The sequence below is a fragment of the Rana temporaria genome, chromosome 5 (genome assembly GCF_905171775.1).
Source record: "Rana temporaria chromosome 5, aRanTem1.1, whole genome shotgun sequence".
Lineage (NCBI taxonomy): Eukaryota > Metazoa > Chordata > Amphibia > Anura > Ranidae > Rana > Rana temporaria.
This window is the reverse complement of record NC_053493.1, coordinates 251,816,547-251,839,840: the sequence shown is the minus strand read 5'-3', so window position 1 is coordinate 251,839,840 and position 23,294 is coordinate 251,816,547. Positions and strand designations below refer to the sequence as shown.

General features: G+C 42.6%; 1 protein-coding gene across 2 annotated transcripts in view; it reads left to right on the top strand.

Annotated features, from left to right (window-relative positions):
• NEDD9 (neural precursor cell expressed, developmentally down-regulated 9) overlaps positions 1–23,294 on the top strand; it is a 137,579-nt gene that overhangs the window by 77,749 nt on the left and 36,536 nt on the right. Inside the window, exon 1 of one of the 2 annotated variants that reach the window (XM_040353724.1) lies at positions 10,525–10,674. The exons of the other annotated variant lie outside the window; for it this stretch is intronic. Coding sequence (XP_040209658.1) covers positions 10,663–10,674 — 12 coding nt within the window. The 5' untranslated portion in view covers positions 10,525–10,662. Of the gene's footprint in view, positions 1–10,524; positions 10,675–23,294 lie in introns of those variants that run through there. 2 annotated transcript variants of the gene reach the window in all.

Below are 23,294 nucleotides of genomic sequence, written 5' to 3'. Positions count from 1 at the left end.
AATGGTCCACGCCCCCTACGGGATCATTTAAATTACGCACCCTTACGCCGGGCATTTTTGAGGAGCGCCCACGCAAATTACGTGGCTACTGCTTCGTGAATGAAGCGTAGCGCAGATAATTTGCGGGGGCGCAGGGCAAAAACGGTACGCTGCGCCTCCGTAAGAAGTGCGCAGCGGTACCTGAATCTAGCCCAATGTAGATAAATACGTAATGGGAAAGCTTTTGACAGCCTGGAAATTCCCTTCAGATACTATGCACATGCATGAACACCTTATCCTCTCTCACCCACAGAAAAGGACTGGGAACACTTACCCTGGAGGCAAACACAACCAAACCTTTCATAGTACAAACAGTTTCCTTTGGACAAATCAAGAGAGTGAATCTTCCTAACGGGACACAGACAGCAACACAAACCTGACATGTTCTAACCCCTCTCAACTTTATCCAACACTTAAAAAAAAGTTTTGAGTTTAGTTATACTTTCAGGCCTCTCGCACATGGGGCATCTAGCTGTCATCTCATCATTTTAGTAAGACCTTGAGCAGGGCCGTCTTTACCGCAGGGCAAATGGGGCAGGTGCCCTGGGCCCTGTCACTGTTGGGGGCCCAAAGCAACCCCCTTTGAAAAAAAAAAAAAAAAAAAAAATTTTTTTTTTTTTTTTTTTTTTTTTTAGGGGTCCGGAGGCCCCCAGGGGCCCGGAGGACCCCAGGGCCCCAGATGGCAACCCCCCATTTTTTTTATTTTTTTTTAAATAATAAAAAAAATTATATATTTTTATTAAAGGGACAATTTTTTAATATATTTTTATTTTATTTTTTATTAAAGGGCCAATTTTTTTTAGAGGTCTGGGGGTCCCCAGGGGCCCATAGTTCCCCAGGGCCCCGGATGACAACCCCCCTTTTTTTATAAAAAAAAAATCTTTTTATTTATATATTTATATATATATAAAAATGTTTATTATTATTATTATTATTATTATTATTATTATTATAGGACCCAGAGGTCCCCAGGGCCCCGGATGGCAACCCCCCTTTTTTTTTTATAAAAAACATTTTTTTTTATATATTTTATTTCTTTTTTTTTCTTTTTATATATATATATATAATTTTTTTTTTATTAAAGGGCTCAGAGGTCCCCATGTGGCAAACACCCTTTATCTTTTTTATAAATGTTTATTTTATTTTTTTTGTTTATATATTTTTTTTATTTATTTTTTATTTAAGGGCCCAGAGGTCCCCAGGGCCCTGGATGGCAACCCCCCCTTTTTTTTATAAATGTTTCTTTATATATATTTTTAATTAAAGGGCCCAGAGGTCCCGGATGGCAACCCCCTTTTTTTTGTAATTTATTTTTATAAAAAAAAAAATATTAAAGGGCCCAGAGGTCCCCAGATGGCAACCCCCTTTTTAAAATATATTTTTTATATATTTTTTTAATTTCTTTTTTTCTTTTTATTAAAGGGCCCAGAGGTCCCCAGGGCCCCGGATGGCTACACCCCTTTTTTATATATATTTTTCTTTATTTCTTTCTTTTTTTGTAAAGGGCCCCCCGCTTCTAAATTTGCGGCAGCCCCCCCTGCTTAATTTCAGGCGGCAGCACCCCCCATCCCGGTTCTCTGCTCCAGGGGGCCCATGCCTGAAGCTGTGTAAGTGGCCCCATAATTCCTGATGGTGGCCCTGCCTCCCGTTAAGCCCCTGTGCTGCCCACAAACCAGGCTGAAAATCATCAGCGGCACGCAGCCAGTGACAGTACTGCTTCCCTTCCCAGTGTTTTAAAATGTACAGCACCCCTGGCTTCCCTTTAGACGTGCACTTCTCCCTTCCTGCCACTGGGTGCTGCTTGCATATAAAAGTGAATTAGAATGTGATTTTATAACATCCCCAGTTTGCTCTTCCCGAGGCTGACTTCTTCATGTCCTGCTCCTCAAGGTATGTCACTGTTTGCTAATCTATATTGTAAATTGAAGTTTTCTGTAGAGTGTGCCCAAAGTCTTTATAATATTTGATGATTCACTGCAGGTCTGGTCAGTGTTTTAAAAAGTTCCTCTATTTTACACATGGCATGGCATGGGGGTCACAGCACCGTCTGTCCATTCTGCTTTAGCACCATGGGACCCCCATGCCATGTGTAAAATAGAGGAACTCTTTAAATCACAGACCAGACTTGCAGTCCAGGCTGAGTAAAGCCTCAGAGTACATGACATTACTGTCTGTATTTAACTGCTTGATGGGCTTATTTTGGGCCTGGCTGCAGGGCTCAAGTCCTGCGGGAACGCGTGGGAACGGAGTCCCTGCACTTTTTTCACAGCAGGAACGCAGTTCCCTTTGCAGGACTAGAGCAGCTGAGCCGCCTGAGCCAATCCTTCACTAAGCGGTGATGCCCAGCTCGAGTCACTGTCAGGGGCAGGCGAACCTTAGTAATCCGTTATATTACTGGCTGCTTCCTGTATATGGATTCATCAGGTAGTTATCGCGGGATTTAGAAAGAACTTGCTTAAAGTTCTTTCTAAATCCCACGATAACTCACGGCAGACCTCCGCAATGTCTCCTGGGAACAATGACAAAAGCTCCCAGGAGACATTGCGGCATCGAGGAAGTGACGGAATACCCGCACACTACCCGATGAATCCATATACAGGAAGCGGGCAGTAACAAAGGATTACTAAGGTACAGTGGATCGGAAAAAAAAAAAATGCGGTTTAGTAATTATGCATATGTGCGTATCATTTTTTTTTTGGTGGGGGGAGTAGATCTTGGGTGGGAGTTCCCACACTTTTTTCCCCAGGACTTGACCCCTGCCTGGCTGGTTCACATGTATGTGTTTTGGCGGCCCACATTTGCGCAGGCACAGCAGCCCATTCATTTGAATGGGCCGCCATGCCTGCGTTTCCTGCAAAGAAAATCGCATGCCTCATGTAATAGGCTGCGCACACGGCACGCCTATGCCCATCAAGCACTGAAATGCAGCACTGTCTGTCCATTCTGCTGTCTGCTGTGACTTATCTGCAGTTCCCGCACTGTCAAACTTGCTGCATTTTTAGACGTTTAGGTCACGCTTTTAAAAACACAGTGCGTTTGTGTGTGCAAGAACTGCAGGTAAGTAGCATGGTGCAAAAGCAGAATGGATTTCAAGGCAACTGTATTTTTAAAATGCTGAATGCACCTTTTTTCTGCAGGAAACAAAGGCATGGCAGCCCATTCAAATCAATGGGCTGCTGTACCTGCACAAATGAGGGCCGCCAAAACATACATGTGAACCAGCCAGGCCCAAAATAAGCTGGAGGGGGGCCCAAAAAAAATGTTTGCCCTGGGCCCAAACCATATTAAAGACGGCCCTGACCTTGAGGCAGGGCTGTCCTAATGCATGGGCACCTCTGGGCACTGCCCAGGGGCCAGAGGCGTATCTAATGGCGCCTATGGCAAGCACTGAAATAATCAGATAACCGGTACCTTAACAAAAAAAAACAGCTAACAATGGCCCCCAGGTACACACTGATACAAAAATCACTGATGATGCCAACACACTGGCACACCTCACACTCATCAAAACACATTGGTGCACACAGTAACTCATACAAAATCAATGATACACTAACACACAATCAAGGCACAGCGAGGGACACCAGGCACAGCGAGGGACACTGGGGACAGAGAGGGACACCAGGGACAGGGAGGGACACTGGGGACAGACAGAGAGGGACCCAGTGTGATGAGGACAGAGAGGGACGAAGTGTGACAAGGACAGAGAGGGATGCAGTGTGACAAGGACAGAGAGGGACGCAGTGTGACAAGGACAGAGAGACCGCGAGAGCCGAGAGGTGGCCGCAGGACGGGTGGGGGTTTTTTTTGTGCGGGGGCGACTTTTTTGTCACCCCCCCATGGCACCCATGGCAAGTGCCATGGCTGCCATACCCTAGATACGCCACTGCCAGGGGGCCCAGGTGCATGGGGGCCCCATTACCTTGCATTACATCATACTTGCAAACTGTCCCGGATTTTCTGGGACAGTCACACTTTCTACTAAGCTGTCTCAGTATGGCAATGTCCCGTCATCGGAATGGCAATGCCAGCATCCCATAAACTGTACTGTGCCCTCCTGATCCAGTATTCTGCCCTCCTGACTCCCCCTGTTTTGTGCCCTTTGTGTTAATTAATCTTTGATTCATGGCATGTTTTCTTATTGTTTAAAATCAACTTTATTATGTTTAATTTTATCAACTATTTATACTTTAATTTTTGAGAGTAGGTGCGTAAATTGAGACAGGCTGGTAGGGGCCCCAGTGCATTACTTTGCCCAGGGGCCTATGATGCTTTTAAGACAGCCCTGCCTTGAGGCCCAGGTACAGCATCCAGCCCTGCTGTGGGCAGCCTGTCAAATGCTATGATGGACTGAAATATGATGTGGCTAGAGGAGACTGAATGCTGTACCAAGCAAGTGTTTAGGGCCCTATGCACTAAGGCTCCATTCACATCTAGGCGGACGAAATCGCGGCGTTTTGTCGCCGCAAATCGCGGTACAAATAGCGGCGTTTTGTACCGCGATTTGCGGCGACAAAACGCCGGTATTGTCCGCCTAGATGTGCCCCAGATTGACCCCCTCTATGGAGATGCTTCCCATCTCCTAGCCGAACGCCGAAAGACGCCTGAAAAAAAGGTCCGGGACCTTTTTTCAGGCAGCAGGCGTCAGGCGTCCGGCGTTCGGCGTGGAGATGTGAACCATCTCCATAGAGGGAAATGTGTTTCCAGCCCTCTGGCGGCAGCGGCGAAGCGCTACAGGCGTAAAAACGCCTAGATGTGAATGGGGACTTAGGGGTAAATGCCCTGAATGCAGAATACTGCATGCATAGCAGCCCTTGTATTCTTCTGGCAATGCTTACTTCTAAGCTCTTTGCATTTAGTCACTAGAGATGAGCTTGGGTTCAGGCCAAACTCATGTGTGTCCGAACCTGGGATCTAACTGTCATTGCTGGGTCAGGAAAGTAGATTTCTTGCTTCACAGTTGATGGTGTGGGAATGCTTGTGACATTATTGACCCTATATGGGCACATGACCAAATAAGGGCATTGTTGTCACAAGCATCTCCACCCCTTTGTATACGTACAGCTGTAGACAGGGAATCTCCTGTCCATATCTCATTGGCTCAGCAATCTTCCAGGCTCTTCCAGACAGCTATTTTCCAGGTTCAGACAGAACCCATGCGATGAGAATATCGCATTAATGATTGTCCGTTTTTTTTTTTTGCATTATAGACTCATATGGAAAATTAAGGGCCAGATCCACGTACAGCGGGCGCAACTTAATTTTTGGGATTTAAGTTACACCGCCGCAAAATCTCTACCTAAGTGCCCGATCCACAAAGCACTTACCTAGAAATTTTCGGCTGTGTAACTTAAATCTGTCCGGCGCAAGGCGTGCCCAATCTAATGGGGCGAGTCCCATTTAAATTAGGCGCGCTCCCGCGCCAGACGTACTGCGCATGCTCCCGACGTGATTTTCCCGACGTGCTTTGCGCGAAGTTATGTTACGCCGAGTTTTGTGAATCGCGCCGGGTAAAAAAAGTTGCGTCGGGAAAAAAAAGAGATGCGGCGGAAAAAAAAAATGTAAACAAAAATTTGACAGCGTCGCGGGAAAGAAGGGTCTACTTTTACAAGGTGTAAACAGTTTACACTTTGTAAAAGCAGCCCTAATTTTGCGACGGCAAACTAATACTTACGGAGAAAAAACGAAGCGTAAAAGCTTTGTGGATCTCCGTAAGTGCTAATTTGCATACCCGACGCTGGATTTCGACGAGAAATGCCCCCAGCGGCGGCTGCGGTACTGCATCCTAAGATCCGACAGTGTAAGTCCCTTACACATGTCGGATCTTCTGCCTATCTATGGTAAACTGATTCTGTGGATCAGTTCCATAGATAGAAACAGGGATACGCCGGCGTATCCCTTTTGTGGATCAGGCCCTAAGAGTTTACTAAACCTACAAAAATTCTCATACAACACAGGAATGATGTCATGTGTTATATTGTATTGTAATGTATTATTTTGTTTCTGGGCATGTGTGGTAATGCTCTTCCGACTTATTTCCGACTGATACTGTATTGATTAAATAAAAATCATACAATCTGGTATCGTACGTGAAAATTTTCATGTTTGTCTCTTTATATACTTTCAGATGAACTGTCATGATCGGCTCTCGAAATCTGTACCAACGATCAGATTATCGCATGACCGATTCGAAGGCGATATTTTTGGTCCGATTTTTTGATTGTGTGTATGGGGCTTAAAATTATATTAAAGACAAAAAAATAAAAATAAGAAACATATCATACTCACCTGCTCTGTGCAGGTCCCCCGCTGGTGCTTCTCCCTCCTGTGGAGTGCCCCCGTAGCAAGCAGCTTGGGGGCACCCAATCAGGCACACTCTGGAGCTGCAGCTCTGCGTGTCGATTCAGACACAGAGCCATGGCTCAGCCCCACCCCCCTCTTTCTCTAATTTCTGACTCACTGGCTGTGATTGACTGTCTCAGCCAATGAGGAGGGAGAGTCCTCGGAGAGCCGATGCTCTCGTGCGCATCGCTGGATCCAGAGGGAGCGCAGGTTAGTATTGGGGGGCTTCTGCACAGAGAAGTTTTTTTTTTTTTCCTTCATGTATTCTAAAAAGCCTTTAGAACCACTTTAAAGCGGTGCTCCACCCAAAAGGGGAAGCTCCGCTTGTTTGCTTCCTCCCCCTCCACTGTCACATTTGGTACCTTTTGGGGAGAAGCTGATACCTGTTTTTGACAGGTACACGTCCCCACGTCCAGGCCCGGATTTCCCACAAGGCCACTGAGGCCAGGCCTTGGGGCGGCAGGGCACCAAGGAGGCGGCAGTGGCATGGATTCCTCCGACGCCCGTAACATACAGTTAAGGGCGGTTAGTTATGGGGAATCCGCTCGCTCGTTAACAAGTGATTGCGGCGATGTCGCCGAAATCACTTGTAAAATGTGTGCTCCCGTCCGTCCTCCCCTCCCCCCCCCACCCCACCCCACATACCTCTCTCTGCTGGCTCTGTCTTCGGAACTCCACCCCCCCCCCCGGCCACCGAGTCTGTCTCTTGTTCCTGCTGCCGATGTACACAGTGATAGGGGAGAGCTGTGCTCTTCCCATCTCAGCTGTGACAGGAGTTCTAGCACAGTGCTAGGACTCCTGTTTTGGAGGTGACAGAGTCAATAAAGAGAACATGTCACCTCCAATTGCTATCACACAGGGAATCATTTTCTCCTGTATGATAGCAAAAAAGTGAAAAAAAATTATAAAAAAATAAATAAATAATAAGAAATAAGAATTAAATTAATAAAATAAAAAAGTAATTAAAAAGTAAAGAATAAGAAAAATAATAAGAAAATTATACAAAACAAAAAGTAAACGACAAGCTACAAATAAATTAAAAAAAAAAAGTGATAAAAAAGTTTAAAAAAAAATAAAATTTGAACTAACCGTGACGCCCCTGCCATCCGGTAGCCATTCTCCATTGATTTGGGGAGGGGGGGGTTGTAGTTCAGTTGGTGGGGAGGGTGTGCATTGCGGAACCTGGCCTTGGGGCGGCAGGGAGAGCAAATCCGGCCCTGCCCACGTCCGGGAGATCTCACCGCGGCAAGGTTACCCAGAACAAGCCTACCCTTTTTAAAGTCAGTTAGAATCTCTGGCTCTAATCACATGCTTAAAACAAAAATTTAAATCCATGCGTCCGGCGCCCTGATATTAGGGGCCAGGCACATGGATTAGGAGAGCCTAATGAGTGGGCTGCCAGTGAGCTACAGCATTTGTAACTGCTGACTTTAAAAAAAAAAAATGTGGGGGGGCTGGAGCTCCTCCTTAAGTCACATCACATAACATCTCATGGCCACAAAGGAAGTTGATGTCAATCGCTGTAATCCCAGGTGTAAACAATGAGAGAATACATATATAACAGCTTCCCTAATCGGGGTCTTAAAGGGGATTCACAACCACCAGCCCAACCTATATCATTAGTACTGATCCAGGGGGAAATGATCTCCTGCAACCAACCCACTCTTCCCCTGCTCACCCACATGATGAAATAATAATAATAGAATAAATCAAGCCATGATCCTCTCGAAAACAGATGCATATCCAACGATAATATACATACATACTAATTTTGACACTTCTTTACTAAGACCTTGGTAACTATGTAACTTTGTTTTGAATAACTGACGAATAGATGCTATATATATATATATATATATATATATATATATATATATATATATATATACATATATATATATATATATATATATATATATAGTTACTAAGAAATCCCCGGAAACTTCTACTAATCCTGACTTTTTTCTTCTTATCTTTACTTTCCTTTTAGTCTTTTCTTTTCTCCTTATTCTATCCTGTCTTTTCCAACTTATTTTTATATAACAAAATGGTAGCGAAACACTCACTTTTAGAATGTTCAATTATAACACAACAATAGATAGTAAGCTCTAATGTCCTATTATAAGTTACTGCATCTCGTAGTAATTAATACAATTTCTTTACTACATATAACTACAAAAGTTAAAAGTCTAACAACTTTTCAATTTTTTGTTTCTCTTGACTATATAATTGTTAAAATTTATTGTAACACCTTAGCTCTTTAAAGCGGAGTTCCAACCTAAAAATGTACTTTCTATTAACAGCTTGCCTTTAATGTAAAAAAAATAAAATATATATATATTTTTTTTTTTACTCACTTCTATCTGGCTGTTACTAGGCCGATTTCGTAATCTGCCTAGTTCCTGGTCCTAGGTGGTTCAACTTCCTGTCCTAAGACCCCATTGCCTCCTGGGAAATGATGACACTAATTTCCCAGGAGTCTCTGGGCATTACTGTGCCTGAAAATCGCCCAGCATGCACCTCTCCCTGAAAACCAGGAAGAAAATGGAACTGGGCTTTACATGCCCACACATATGATGGATACGGCCACAACATGAGCTGGAGGATATAAGGCAAGTCTTTGCAATGATTTCTGGAACGATTTGGGGAGCTATTAATATCCTGAGGATGTCATATGAGGTCCACTCTTCCATTTTGCTTTTAAATGTCCTTATTTCTTCTGAGAAATCCTCACTTCTTGTTCTTCTGTCTGTAACTCCACACAGTAATGCAAGGCTTTCTCCCTGGTGTGGAGTGTCGTGCTCGCCCCCCTCCCTTGGACTTCAAGAGAGTCAGGATGCTCTCTACGTAGCAGATAGAGAAAGGAACTGTGTGTTAGTGGGCATCCTGACTCTCCTGTAGTCCAAGGGAGGGGGCGAACGCGACACTCCACACCAGGGAGAAAGCCTTGCATTACAGTGTGGAGTTACAGACAGAAGAACAGGAAGTGAGGATTTCTCAGAAGAAATAAGGACATTTAAAAGCAAAATCGAAGGATGAGGTAAGTGAAGGAGGACTGCACTAAGGTAAAGGAAGCTATTTAGGGGAACAAATTACCTTTACAGCCCCTTTAAGTCTTCAATTGCTTGTAAATACAAGTAATACTAAGATTTGATATGTAAATTCAACTAATGCTATCATCTAATGCAGGGGTCTCCAAACTGCGGCCCGAGGGCCAGATGTGACCCTTTGCTGGCCTTCATTCGGCTCTTGGGGCAGTATTGCTCCCAACGATATGAGGCACTATTCCTCCCAATGACACCAACAATGGGGCACTATTTATTCCACTAATAGCAATGATGGAGCACTATTCCTCCTCCTACTGCCCACCAGCACTGAGGCCATGTTTATTCTCACTGATGCTCGGCCCTGGGGAATTTTCTACCCCCACTGGTCAGAATCCGGGCCCCCTTAAGGGCCCTTTCACACTGGTGCGTTTTTGCCGCGTTTTTGCCGCGTTTACGCGGTAAAAATAGCGCTATTAAAACGCTCCAAATGCCCCTCTCCATTGAAATTAATTAAAAACGTGGTAAAAACGCAGTAAAATCACAGTGTTTTAGCGCGATTTTAACTCTCCGTTTTTACCGCGTTTTTACAGCGGTTTTTAATTCATTTCAATGGAGGGGGCATGGGGAGCGTTTTATGGTAATTTTAATAGCGATATTTTTACCGCAAAAACGCGGCAAAAACGCACCAGTGTGAAAGGGCCCTAAGTCTGAAAGACAGTAAACTGGCCCTTTGCTTGAAAAGTATGGAGACCCCTGATCTAATGTAATCAATAGTTTGTTAATTGTACCAATGTTTATATTTACAAAATCAATAAACAAATTTGACAAGAAATAATAACACTTTCTAAAATAAAGTGCCATATAAAACAATGTGCAGTCTTCCAGGAAGCTATTGTCAGTACATAGCTATGTGAGCTGCCTTCCCTTCTGTTAAATACAGCTATGCCCCGATATAGAAGTATCAGATCATTCCTGCAAAGAGTTCATCACAACTCCAAATACTGTGTACACAGAGAAGGGGACGCCACACCCCCCTGCCACTAAGCCCTGCCCCTCCCAGCCTATCAGGAGACAGTATGCAAATGCGCTCATACTCTGCAGGGTGCATCCCAAACAGAGCTCTCACTTAGCAGTACAGCTTTTGTAGTAGTGGCTTGTGATTTCTCTGTTCCCTTCCTATCAACACTGATCCAATGCAGGCTTCCTAACAGCAACCACCGGAGAGTGTGCAACCATGAAGTACAAGGTGAGAGCAACTTTTCCCTGCCTTCTACTATAGCCTGACACTTTTCAAGGGTTAGGGTGAGCCTGTGTGTGACAGCAGATCTGGGATGACAGGATGGGGACTGTGTGTTGCCCTGGATCAGGCTGATTTCTAGTGCTTGGTTGTGTTGGCAGACTGCTAGAAAGACCTTCTAGTAATCCTGATGGAGTCTGGCTCTGTGCTTCTTCTCATTATAATAGGAGGCTGGAATGTTCCCAAAGTGGGATCGCAGTCTGACTTTGTAATGAGGCCCTATGGCAAAAGGTTAACCCCTCAGTGTGAAGGCGTGCGAGCTGCTGACACTCACTAGGGGGGGGGGGGGGACTCATTCCCATCCAAGTCCCAGCCACCGAGGACGGGGAATCTGGCAGGTTTTCTCTACTAAGCCATTACAGGTGCTATAAACTGATCGATCGCATAAATTGATCGCGTGCCACACATAATTCAATGTTTTTATACGTGTGTATCCTGAATTGTGATTCGTTGTGTACATAAATCGATCAAGTCTACTGGACGGATGCAAGGGTCTCCTGAGCGATTGGAAGTGGTGAATCATAAAAAAAAAAGTCATCAATCAACCTCATACAATCATTTTTATTTTTTCACCAAATTATCATTTTTCTGGCATTGGTTGCTCATCTTTGCCTTTTTTTTGTCTTGGTACATCGATGTCCAACTTCAGTCGTTCAGTTTTGTCGCACAATGTATGGCCATCCTAGGACTTATCTCTGATTCTGCCAGAAGCTTGTATTGGAAGATCCCACAAGCTGGACGAGTAGAATTTTGTTCAAAAAGTTTTTATTTTTAGGACGTTTCCTTTAAGTTTCTTATGATTGGGGTCAAATTGATGTTCAGCTTTGGACCGCAGTGACTGAAAAAGTCCAAGGAGCAGAATGGAATTTTTTTTTCTTCTTAAAAATCCTCTGAATGTGGTTTTCGTTTTGGAAAAATCTTTTTTATATTGTCATGAAACCCTTTTAATACATCTGGGATGCCGTTCAAATAGAAGGTCTGGACAAAATTTGAAGGGCTTTGAGCAAAATTAGTTGGCTCAGTGATGGGAAGAAAGAATGTTTTAGCGAATGATTTTTGTACAAAAAAATTGAAGAAAAGTCGAAACGTGTATGGCCAGCGTAATACGGAACTTTACCCAAAGGGGCAAGTTCTGGTTTCTTCCTCCTCCTCTATCACTTTTGGCTACAGTTATTTTTTTAAGGGAGTGGGTACCTGATTTTGACAGGTACCCACTCCCACTCGGATCACCCCTCCCTATTGCTCGCAGTCCTCTGGGAGGCATCACTGGTACCAGAAGGCTGCGGGACCATTCATATAGCGCAGTGGGAAGCCGACTGTGGGGCCACAAGGAAGACACAGCTGACTTCCCTTAGTAAACATGCTGGGGATCCGAAGACTGGTGAACAACCAGCCTTTGTGAGGATGGTGCTGGATCTTTAGACAGCTAAGTGTCCTTTTATTAAAAGTCAGCAGCCTGAAGATCCTTTTTCTTTACCTATATATCTTTTAGTAATGAAAAAGTATTAGACGTGGCTAATGCTGTTGAAATCATAACAGGTTTGTTCGAAAAGGTAAAGAAAAAACAATCCTGAGACGATTTTTACAGATCTTGCATTGTTTAGTATTTGACACATTGTTTGTAAATATTACATTGTCATTACTCCTGGATCCCAATCTTTGGATATCAGCAAAGTCAGTGTAATTCAGCTTTGTATGGATGAGGGGTGGTGGGTTTACCATTGAGTTGTGTTTGTTCTTTTTATGTTGTAAAACAAAAACTTATATTAAACACTACCTATAAAGAATAATTGACCCACAAAAATAGCAAGGGACAAAGTTCTCCAGCATAGAGAACTCAGATGACTACTATGAGCTGCTGCACCTTGTACAATCTTGTTACTCTTTGCACTACGATATGAAACAATCCCATATAACTGAGTGCTCAGGATACAATGTATATGATGATTCTGCATTGGATAAATGGGAGAATTTTGAGAGTAATGGTTATCCTTCTCAGTATTGTAGTTTATCTTTTTAAATTCTGTTGAACCTGATTTGGTACATGTAGTGAGCATAGATAAGTGACATATCTGTAGACAAACCGTGGTTTCCGCAAAGCAAAAGTTAGCTTTCTGAGTGGTCAGCGCCATCTTGCATATAAACTAGTATGGATTATACGCTAAGCATGCCCCCATCATCAGAGGAACAAGCATGAAGCTGCCGTATCACTCGTCCACCGATCCACACATACGCAGTGCACGCTCCCACCCCATGGCACAGCAGTGCTGAGCTCAATGCTGCTGTGACAAGCACACTGAGCATGTGTAGATTTGTGGACAAGGGAGAGCTCTGTACATGTGCAGATTTGTGGTTGAGGGAGAGAACACATTTGCAGGTTGTGAAATAAACGCTAAGCATGTGCAGATTTATGAATGCGGTAGAGCGGACTAAATATTTGTGGATTTGTGGACAAGGAAGAGAGCACTGAGAATGTGTAGAATTGTGGATAAGGAAGAGATCACTTGAGCTTGTGTAAATTTGTGCACAAGGAAGAGCAAACTGAGCATGTGTAAATTTGTGGACAAGGAAGAGATCACTTGAGCTTGTGTACATTTGTGGACAAGGAAGAGCAAACTGAGCATGTGTAAATTTGTGGACACGGAAGAGAGCACTTGAGCATGTGTAAATTTGTGGATAAGGAAGAGCGCACTTGAGCATGTGTAAATTTGTGGATACGGAAGAGATCACTTGAGCATGTGTAGATTTGTGGATACGGAAGAGATCACTTGAGCATGTGTAGATTTGTGGATAAGGAAGAGCAGGCTGAGCATGTGTAAATTTGTGGACAAGGAAGAGATCACTTGAGCTTGTGTACATTTGTGGACAAGGAAGAGCAAACTGAGCATGTGTAAATTTGTGGACAAGGAAGAGAGCACTTGAGCATGTGTAAATTTGTGGATAAGGAAGAGCGCACTTGAGCATGTGTAGATTTGTGGATACGGAAGAGATCACTTGAGCATGTGTAGATTTGTGGATAAGGAAGAGCAGGCTGAGCATGTGTAAATTTGTGGACAAGGAAGAGATCACTTGAGCATGTGTAGATTTGTGGACAAGGAAGAGAGCACTTGAGCATGTGTAGATTTGTGGATACGGAAGAGAGCACTTGAGCATGTGTAGATTTGTGGATACGGTAGAGATCCCTTGAGCATGTGTAAATTTGTGGATAAGGAAGAGCCCACTTGAGCATGTGTAGATTTGTGGATACGGTAGAGATCCCTTGAGCATGTGTAAATTTGTGGACAAGGAAGAGCGCACTTGAGCATGTGTAGATTTGTGGATACAGAAGAGATCACTTGAGCATGTGTAAATTTGTGGACACGGAAGAGATCACTTGAGCATGTGTAAATTTGTGGACAAGGAAGAGAGCACTTGAGCATGTGTAGATTTGTGGACAAGGAAGAGAGCACTTGAGCATGTGTAGATTTGTGGATACGGTAGAGATCCCTTGAGCATGTGTAAATTTGTGGACAAGGAAGAGAAGACTGCAGATGTGTAAATTTGTGGACAAGGAAGTGCAAATTGTGCACGTGTAGATTTGTGGATGAAGGAAAGCGTACTGTGAATGTGTAGATTTGTAGACGAGAGAGAACACAGCGAGTTTGTGTGGATTTGTGAATGAGGGAGTGGGAGAACACACTAAGCATTTGTGGACAAGGGAGAGTGCACTTTATAGGTACGTATTTGAGGAAAGCAAGAGCGCATTGTGGATCTGTGGACAAGACACGCAGCAGCTCCACTCTTGCTCCTGTGATGCTGGGGGATCATTCGATGTACCACATACTGACCTATTTGCATTAAAATGCTACTTTTTTGGTCCAGACTTTATGGAAGCCAAATTTGGAATACAGATATGTCATTTAAATAAAGTTCAATCACCCTACACTGCTTTGCAAAGTTTATTATAAAGGTAAACCAATCCGTTAATGTTGTAAAGCGCTGTGCAAACTGTTGATGCTATATAAATCCCGTATAATAATAATAAACTAGCCCATCTGACTCCAAATTCTTTCGCTGTCATCTTGGCTTTTTGGGCTATAAGAGGAGAGTATACTATATGTATGTGAATTGCCATGGTGAACACATACTTGGGACTGTGAAAGGTCAGCATTGACAAGTAGCAGCAAGCTGAAGAGGTGCGGAGTTCTTGTTCCAGCCTGTATACATCCTCCAGTCTCATCTCCATGACATTGCTTCTACTGTAAGGCTCAGAAGAGCCTCTTTGTCCTTGGCTCTGCTCCTGTTATCTCTGCTGGAAGAAAAGGCAGTTTGAACAAGACTGAGCACAACAATGCGCTACTTTCTTGAGGGTTTATTCACAAGACCTAAAGGCAGTCATGATCAGGCTGATTCTTTCATTGTTAAACCTACCCATTGCATGTATTTTGTAAAAAGGCTACCAAGAGATGAAAATCCTTCATAAGTTGATTCAAGCTGAGGCCCCGTACACACGGCCGAGGAACTCATCGTTTTGCTCGTCGAGTTCCTTGTGAAGCCGTCGAGGATCTCGGCGAGCCAAGTTTCCCCGTTGACTAACGAGGAAATAGAGAACATGTTCTCTATTTGGCCCAACGAGATCCTCGTCGGTTTCCTCGGCCGAAAGTGTACACACGGCCGGGTTTCTCGGCAGAATACGGCTCCCATCGAGTTTCTGGCTGAATTCTGCAGAGAAACTCGGTCGTGTGTACGGGGCCTCACACTTTCCCACTGAATCACACAGCTCATTTTGTGCCCGCCAATTGCATTCCAAAAATATGCTGGAATAGCGCTTTCTTCTTCACTATGGTCATATTCTCTTCGGATAAGAGAAAGACATTTGCATTAGATTTATATCTGGACCCGTATACCTTGAAATGACAGCTGTATATTAGCAGAAGGTTATAATTTTGTACACACCTATATCTCATTGTGTGAGGCTGTCATTTTGCTTTGATATACTGAAGGGTGTAATTTATGTAAGAATAGTAGCTTGTAATTTCAATTTACCCTTGTTATGAGCATATGTCAGTTCTGGAATGCCTAAGCCCCCCTTACTTAGAGTATCACTAGTGCATGGGAGCTGTTACGTAACACTGCTTAAAATCAGACCAGATTGTCTTGGACAGATAATGGTTTTGACTAAGTCAAACACATATGGCTAGACTAATAGACTCCCCCTCTGCATATCTGGTTAAGATCAATATAGGGCTTAAAGCGTTGCTAAACCCACAACAGTAAAATCCATCTGCATATGCAGTAAAGCATGCTTGTTATACTCATTGTGGAACCTAAGGGGTTAATCCATTGCATTGTACAAAATGACTGTTTGATCCTGTGTTCTCTGATCCTCCCCTTCTTCCGCAGACTCCAAACCATCTCTGGATAGAACAGAGCATTGGGGACAGGCTGCACATGCTCAGTTTGGAGTGTATTGCTCAAGAGTTTTTCTTTTTTTGGGAGAGTGCATGTGATCAGCACAGGGCCAATCAGCATTATCCAGACAGGGGGTCAGGGGTCCTGTAGCCTCATGGAACAGTCAGAGTAGAATGAAAACTCCTCCTACAAGCTTTGACCAGACACTGATAGATGTCATAAGACTGCTCTAACTGCTGATGAGAAAAAATATTTAGCAGTTTATATTTACTAAAACGATTGCATTTCCATGTTCTGTGTACTGTTGGGAGACCAGGTATAGTGAATGCAAGCTCCTGGGTTTAGTAACACTGTAATAATTTGGTGGGATGGCCATTGATCTTCTTATCACCATCTAGACATACATCATTATGTTTCTGGGGTGCAATAATCAATGTACAGTGTGATTATTGTATCATATGCCTTCGACTTGTTGCTGTTTTTTATACATTCTCATTTACTTTTATATTACTATGACCTGGTGTCTGCAAAACGATAATATCTCCAACAGAAGCCATCAGTGTAAATAAATAAATTGTCATATTTCTTCCTACATTTTAGCATAGGGCTCCTTTCACAGGGGTAGCGTTCGATCAGTAAGGAATCTGTTCACAGAGTCAGAGCAAAATTAAATGGATGTCACTTTTGTATGTTGAGTTTCTTCCAACATCTTGTGAAGGAGTAAAAACTGGAGTTTAATGAACCCATGTTAGGTCAATATAGAGGCTGATGTGAATGGACATGAATCTGAGTTAATTGGATGTAAACAAATGCATGTCTGTTTATATCTGCCTGCCCATAAACTAACATTGAGTTTCCATTCCATTCATGTATTTGCTCATTGGATACTTTTCTTTTTCCTTTGCAGTCCTATACAATGACACGTCTATGAGTTGGCCTTCTTACTGAAAAAATGTGCTCCCTTGGTGGCTGATATCTTATTCAGTCATTGCAGTGAGCTAATCTACAGTGCCTCTAGTGGCCAATATATAAATCTGTATATTTAATATAACAAAACAAATATGGAAGAGCAAGAATGTAAAATGTACATGCTGTATCAAAAGTTGCTATTTGATTTGAACTTTATAAACAAAGTTTAATAGGCTATTAAGTAAATACATTTTGTGTCCTTAGGCCATCCATAGATAGCTCGAATCTAAGCCGGTTCAGCAGGAACTAGCCGAGATTCGAACCATGTATGGGCATGCTGAATGTACCAAGCTGATCGATTAATCAATTTGGGTACAACCAGCCTGTCGGATTTTGAATGCGATTATCGCTATCGGCTAGTATATCCCTAAAAGTTTGCTTTGTTTATGGTTGGCCTTAGCTGCTTTAAAGAGGAAGTAAACCCTGATGGGTTTTATTTCCTCTTTATTTCCCTACAAAGGTAAAGCATAATCGGCTACTATGCATCGCATAGTAGCCTATTATGTGTCACTTACCTGAAACCGAAGCCTGCGATGTCACCACTGTCCCCACTGGCAGTGAGTGTCCATCTTCACTCCTCTTCCTTCCGGGGGCCGCAAAATCCGTCTCTGTGACTGGCCAGAGTCGCGTGACGTCACTCCCGCACATGCGCATGGGAGCCGCCAGTCACGGCATGACCCCTTTAGAAACAGCACGATCTGCCCTTTCTAAAGTGTACATGCGCTGTAGACATCGGCGCACAGCTTTATTGTAACTGTCTCCTAAACCGTGGAGATATTTCCAGCACCTCCAGGTAAGCCTTAATCTAGGCTTACCTGTAGGTAAACGTGGTTGTACAGGGCAGTGGTCATTAACTCTGTCCTCAGGGCCCATTAACAGACCAGTTTTTTTACGTATTACCATGGGGAGATGCAGACTAGAATACTACAATCACTGAGCAGCAAATGTTATCACCTGTGATGTGTTTGAGTTATCTTGCAAACCTGGCCTGTAAGTGGGCCCTGAGGACAGGGTTGTTGACCACTGGTACAGGGTGTACAACCACTTTAATTTCTTTATAGGCTGCTTTACAATGTTAGCAATTTATCACTGGTTGTATTAAGGTTTTGCCACTACCGTTTAATGTTTATTGGTCTTTTAAAGAGATACAGTGATCATGACTCCTAGGACTAGCTATAGACATAGTAGTCAGATAATAAGACACCGTGGAGGCACTCCTGGTGCCATCATTATCTCCCCCTGTGGTCATTCTGAAATGCCTCTAATGTATCTATAAAAATACAGTCATTGTTTATTTCAGCCACAGGGTGTCTGTAATGCTTATAATGTGTCCGTAGACATACAATCATTCCCCTTTTCTGCCACATAGTATCTGCAATGGCCATAATGTGTCCATAGTCATACTATCATACCCTATTCAGTTGTTATCAGCCATATTGAGCAATGAGCATCTCACGTCTGGGGGTAGCCTAAAAGCAGCAGCTTGGTTTGGTATGTAAATGACAAATTGTTGCAGTCAAGAGGCAAAGATTGACCTGCTAGAATGTCACTAATGCAGATTGCAAAAGTGAATACATGACTTTACATGACTTACTGGAATAGTTTAGAAGGTTTCTACAGAATGGACCTCCTTATGAAGGTAAACATTATTGGAAAATAAGCCTCCAGATGAAAAAAAAAAGCATTATTGTAGTGTAGTATTTTTCAACCTGGGTGCTTTCTACATTCTTTCAGGGTGCCTTGGCAGAATGACTAAAAATTGGGTCAAATTGCCACAAAAAAAAAGTTGTCAACCAGCCAGCAGGAGGACCAAGCCTGCCTATTTTATTACACAAAGCCACAGGTTTTCGTTGTGCAGCATTACGGCCTTGGTCACTATGTGGGCCAGCTGCTGGCATTATAACAACCAATGATGTCATAGGTTTAAAAAGAGGACATCAGGTGTCTGAGGACATCTTTGTTTGCCCCTCCTCCACTGGGATTTACATTAGCTGAATGATCGAGAACTATTGAGGGATAAGAGAAATGCTAGGATACTGGTCAGTACCAGTGTGCCAATGTGTTTTTGCTTTGTAAGCATAAATTCACTCTAATGTTGACTGTCCTATGTCTGTTGATGCCTCTGCATTATATAAAATTATTAGTTCAGTTTTTTACATTTTAGAATGGGGTGGCTCCAGATTGTGCATAATTTTAAAGGTAGCCTTGACTGGATAAAAAGTTGAGAAACACTCTTGTAGTTCACCAACTCAACTCAATCCCTTTTGTGAGTAATCTGAAACCCCCAGTTTATTATGCAGGAAAGGAATTCCCAAACACACCCACTACAGGATGTATATGACAGGACATATAGAAAGACTGATGTAAAAAAAATATTGATACCAAAATACGTTTTTTCACGGCCATCAATCACCTGCGTTGGTATTTTAAATGTGGCCTGTGCTGCAGGTGGCAGAGAGAAAGTTACTCAGTTGAAGCTTTAGGATGTTCATTCACTGTAATCCTTTAGGCTCAGTTCACACTGCCATGACCTTAAAGTAGTGCCACTTTACCAGTTGACTGTCGGCGTGACTTTGACGCAACTTCGGCGCAACTTTGGCACGACTTTGAAGCAACTTCAAGGAATGCCTGTGTAATCTTCCTGTAATGTCGGATTTAAATCTTAAGATGAGGGTCCAACTTGGAGGCAACGTCCATTGAAGTCTATGGGCACAAATTGGAAAGAAGTCACCTTGAAGCAGTACCCTTTCTAAAATCAGAGCAACTTCAGTAGTGCTAATTCAGACAGCTCTCATTGCCAAAAATGGGATTTCACTTGTCATGTGACTTGGGGTATCACAAGTCTGTTCCCAAGACGTGGCAGTGTGAACCGAGCTCTGGAGTTGGACAGCAGAGGATTGCCAGAATAAGTGAAGTGCAATAGAAGTGCTCTCCTTGGTTTCACTTATAGTCTGGAATTTCCCTCGAAATGCTTGGGTTTTCCCCTGCCTAATTAGTAATACTGTATGTTGCTTTTTGTTGCTAGAATACTTTCTATTAACCCTACTCCTTTTAAAGGTTAAAAAAAATACTTTTGAAGTTTTAGCAGCAATAACATACAGGACCGTATTCCGAGCTCCTGTGCCTGTAAGAACATGGGAACTATTGTTGGAAAGATTCACAAGAATACCATTAGATGGACACTGATTACCCAGGCAACACAAGACAGAGTGTATTTTACTTTGTACAAGGGGGGGGGGGGGGTAACAGTGTGTGCTTTGTAGACTTGGATATGCTTATGTCTCACATTCCTGATTCCTATGGTTATTAAATGTCTGCTAAATTGGTAGATAGTGCTTTGGAAAGTTAAAGAAAATGCTTTGGGCAAACTAAGTTCCAATGAAAATGATTACGTAGCTTTCGCCCTCTGGCATAGCTGCTACTAAACACATTGTGTGTGCATGGAGGATCTGATGTTGGGAGGAACATTTTAAGCAAACAACTTAATTCTTCTAAGATTACTGACAATGACTAGATTCCATGACAGTAGGTATAAGAAGAGGCATCTTATTTTGTTTATAGAATACATTGTTTCAAAAAATGTTCTTAATGCCTCGTACACACGGTCGGACTTTTGACCGTGCAAAAGTCCGCCCGTGAGTCCATCGGAAGACACACTTTTTAGTATATATCATATTGTCATATGTCATATTTACCACTGGGAAATGGAAGGAATAGTCCATGTGGGGTGCTTTGAATTAATTACAAATATATTCTTTAATTTAGAAACATCACGGGGGGTCCTCGGGTCCTACCCTTGCCCCCAAAGGACATGCCTCACCAAGATGAATAAAGAACTTTTATAATAGGTACTGTTTTTTGATTCCGATACCATTGCTGCTAAAAAAAAAACCTTGGGGGAACTTCCCATATAATATTCATATGCTTTGGGGTGTGCAGCTTCTCTCCCATCTGTGTTTTTCCTATTTTAGTTAAAACCACAGACAACCTTGTAACCACAGGGGATTTCCCTTTACCTCTTGTTGCAGTGACAAATATATGTATGTATATATATATATATATATATATATATATATATATATATATATATATATATATATATAAAATATATGTTCAGGTGGCAACTGTCATTGGGAAGGGTGGTAAAGGAAAATCTCACCAACAGAGGCAGCAATTTAGCTCTTTCTGAATCCAAATCCAAGTGATTGAAGTTTACAGTATGTTAGATGTATGTAAATAAATATATTTACTGAAGTCATTTTATAGGCGGCCATCCAGTGAAAAAAAACTTGCATCTTTCCTAAAAGCTTGTTCTACATCAATATTCTAAAGAGACAAATTTTCCCTATAAAAGTTAAGTCTCTGGTAATGATTCATGTTTTACAAGCTGTTACAAAAATATACCTAAAAGGCAAAACTTTCTCCTTTGTCAGATTCTTAGGTGTGTCATTGTGTGTCCAGGAAATGGGTGGAATAATAGGGAATTCTGCTGTCTGGAGGTACACATTTATTTAGCTGAATTTGTAGAAGAAAAAAATGAACTGCCAGTTTCCTGCCACGAGATATCAAATACTTCTGCACATAGATCCAGCAAGAGGGTGAATTAATTGATGGGGGGGGGGGGGGAATAAAGAAGTTCTTTTTTTTTGTGGTTGGCCCATTATTTTCTACTTCAGCCCTGGAGATGACATGCATTGCTGGACACTTAAGTTTGCACTGTTAAATACAAAGATTGAAATGAAGAAAGGAGTTGTTTGTGAGGTAAATAAATGGGCTGGTTACGCACATGAATACAATAATCAAATCAGCAGCCTTTTAGGAAAAGTATCCTATTCACTGAAGGCTTGGCAGCTCACTGGAAACGGGCCTGTGCATTCCAAACACACAATGGGTGCTGAAGGATGCAATAGTTGCTTGGGAATTTAGCAGGATTGTATGTGACTGCTGGTAGCCTTTGGTAGCCGGGTGCTTCATCAGCTATTCAGAATGGCAATGGACAAAGGTTCAAAGGCCTGGTCTAGAGCCACATTATTAAATCACTGTCTAAATCAGAATAACAATAAATATGCTAATATGTGATTTGGTTGTTTATAATAGTATATGATCAGGTGTCTTGATGAAGGGATTGACTTCTGTTAATAGAGTTTTTACTAAGTGTACCATGTCTATGGGTAAATCTTAACTACAGGCATGATCCATTTTTTTTGTTATGCTTCTTTATATCTTTCTAACTTATAAAAATCATTCTGGACTAAAAGTCGCTAAACTTTCCATCTGCCAGAATAGTACCATGGAAGCTTTACTTCTGGTCAATCGCTGGCATCAGCCAGGCTGCTATAATGTACACCGTTTCCTGCGCAGGGTTGCCAGCCGCCAGTAAATTTACTGACAGTTTGTAAAAATCTGTGATTTTTTTTAAACTGCCTGTAAATATCAGGGGCTGATAATTTCATGCTTTGTTTACTTTTTAAGTGTAAATCAAGCAAATTAATTTGTTATAGGTATTGTCAGTGTTTCCATATCATGTTTACACTGTTCAAATATTCACGGTGTAAGTGCCGGTTCACACTGGGGCAGCACAACTTGCCGAGTCAATGCAAGTTGCCCTGAAGTCGTCCCAAAGTAGTACAGGAACCTTTTTCTAAGTCGGAGCGACTTGAGTCGCTCCTATTAGAACGGTTCCATAGTACAGAACGGAGCGCGACTTGTCAGGCGGCTAAGTCGCCTGATGAGTCACACCTTTGTGAAACGGCTCTTAGTTTTCAATAGGAGTTCTGTAATTTCTCAGGTTGCCAGTAAAAAATGTGCTTCGCCATTAGATTTTCCATGTTTTGTCAGTAAAAAATGTTGGCAACCCAGTCCCTGCGTTGTGTCTCCACCTTCTCTGCGTGCTTTGCCATTCACAAAGCACATGATGATATGATGCCGGGATCATCTAAGGGAGCATAGACACAAAAACTGGACTGGTGTCTGTTATAGCATCCTGGCTGACATCAACACTTATCTAGAAAAACAGCTTTTGCCGTATTATCCATGGAGACAAAGAGAAGGGTTTTCCTTAAATGTCCAGTCAGGTGGATTTTCATAACCGTGAGGAAGGTATAAAGGGCTGTGAGACACTTCAAATGTTTTAAAATTAAACTTGCCCAGAATTGGGGCCCATTGCATATCCGCATACTTGTAGGATCATGAGCACCCACCTTTTCCGA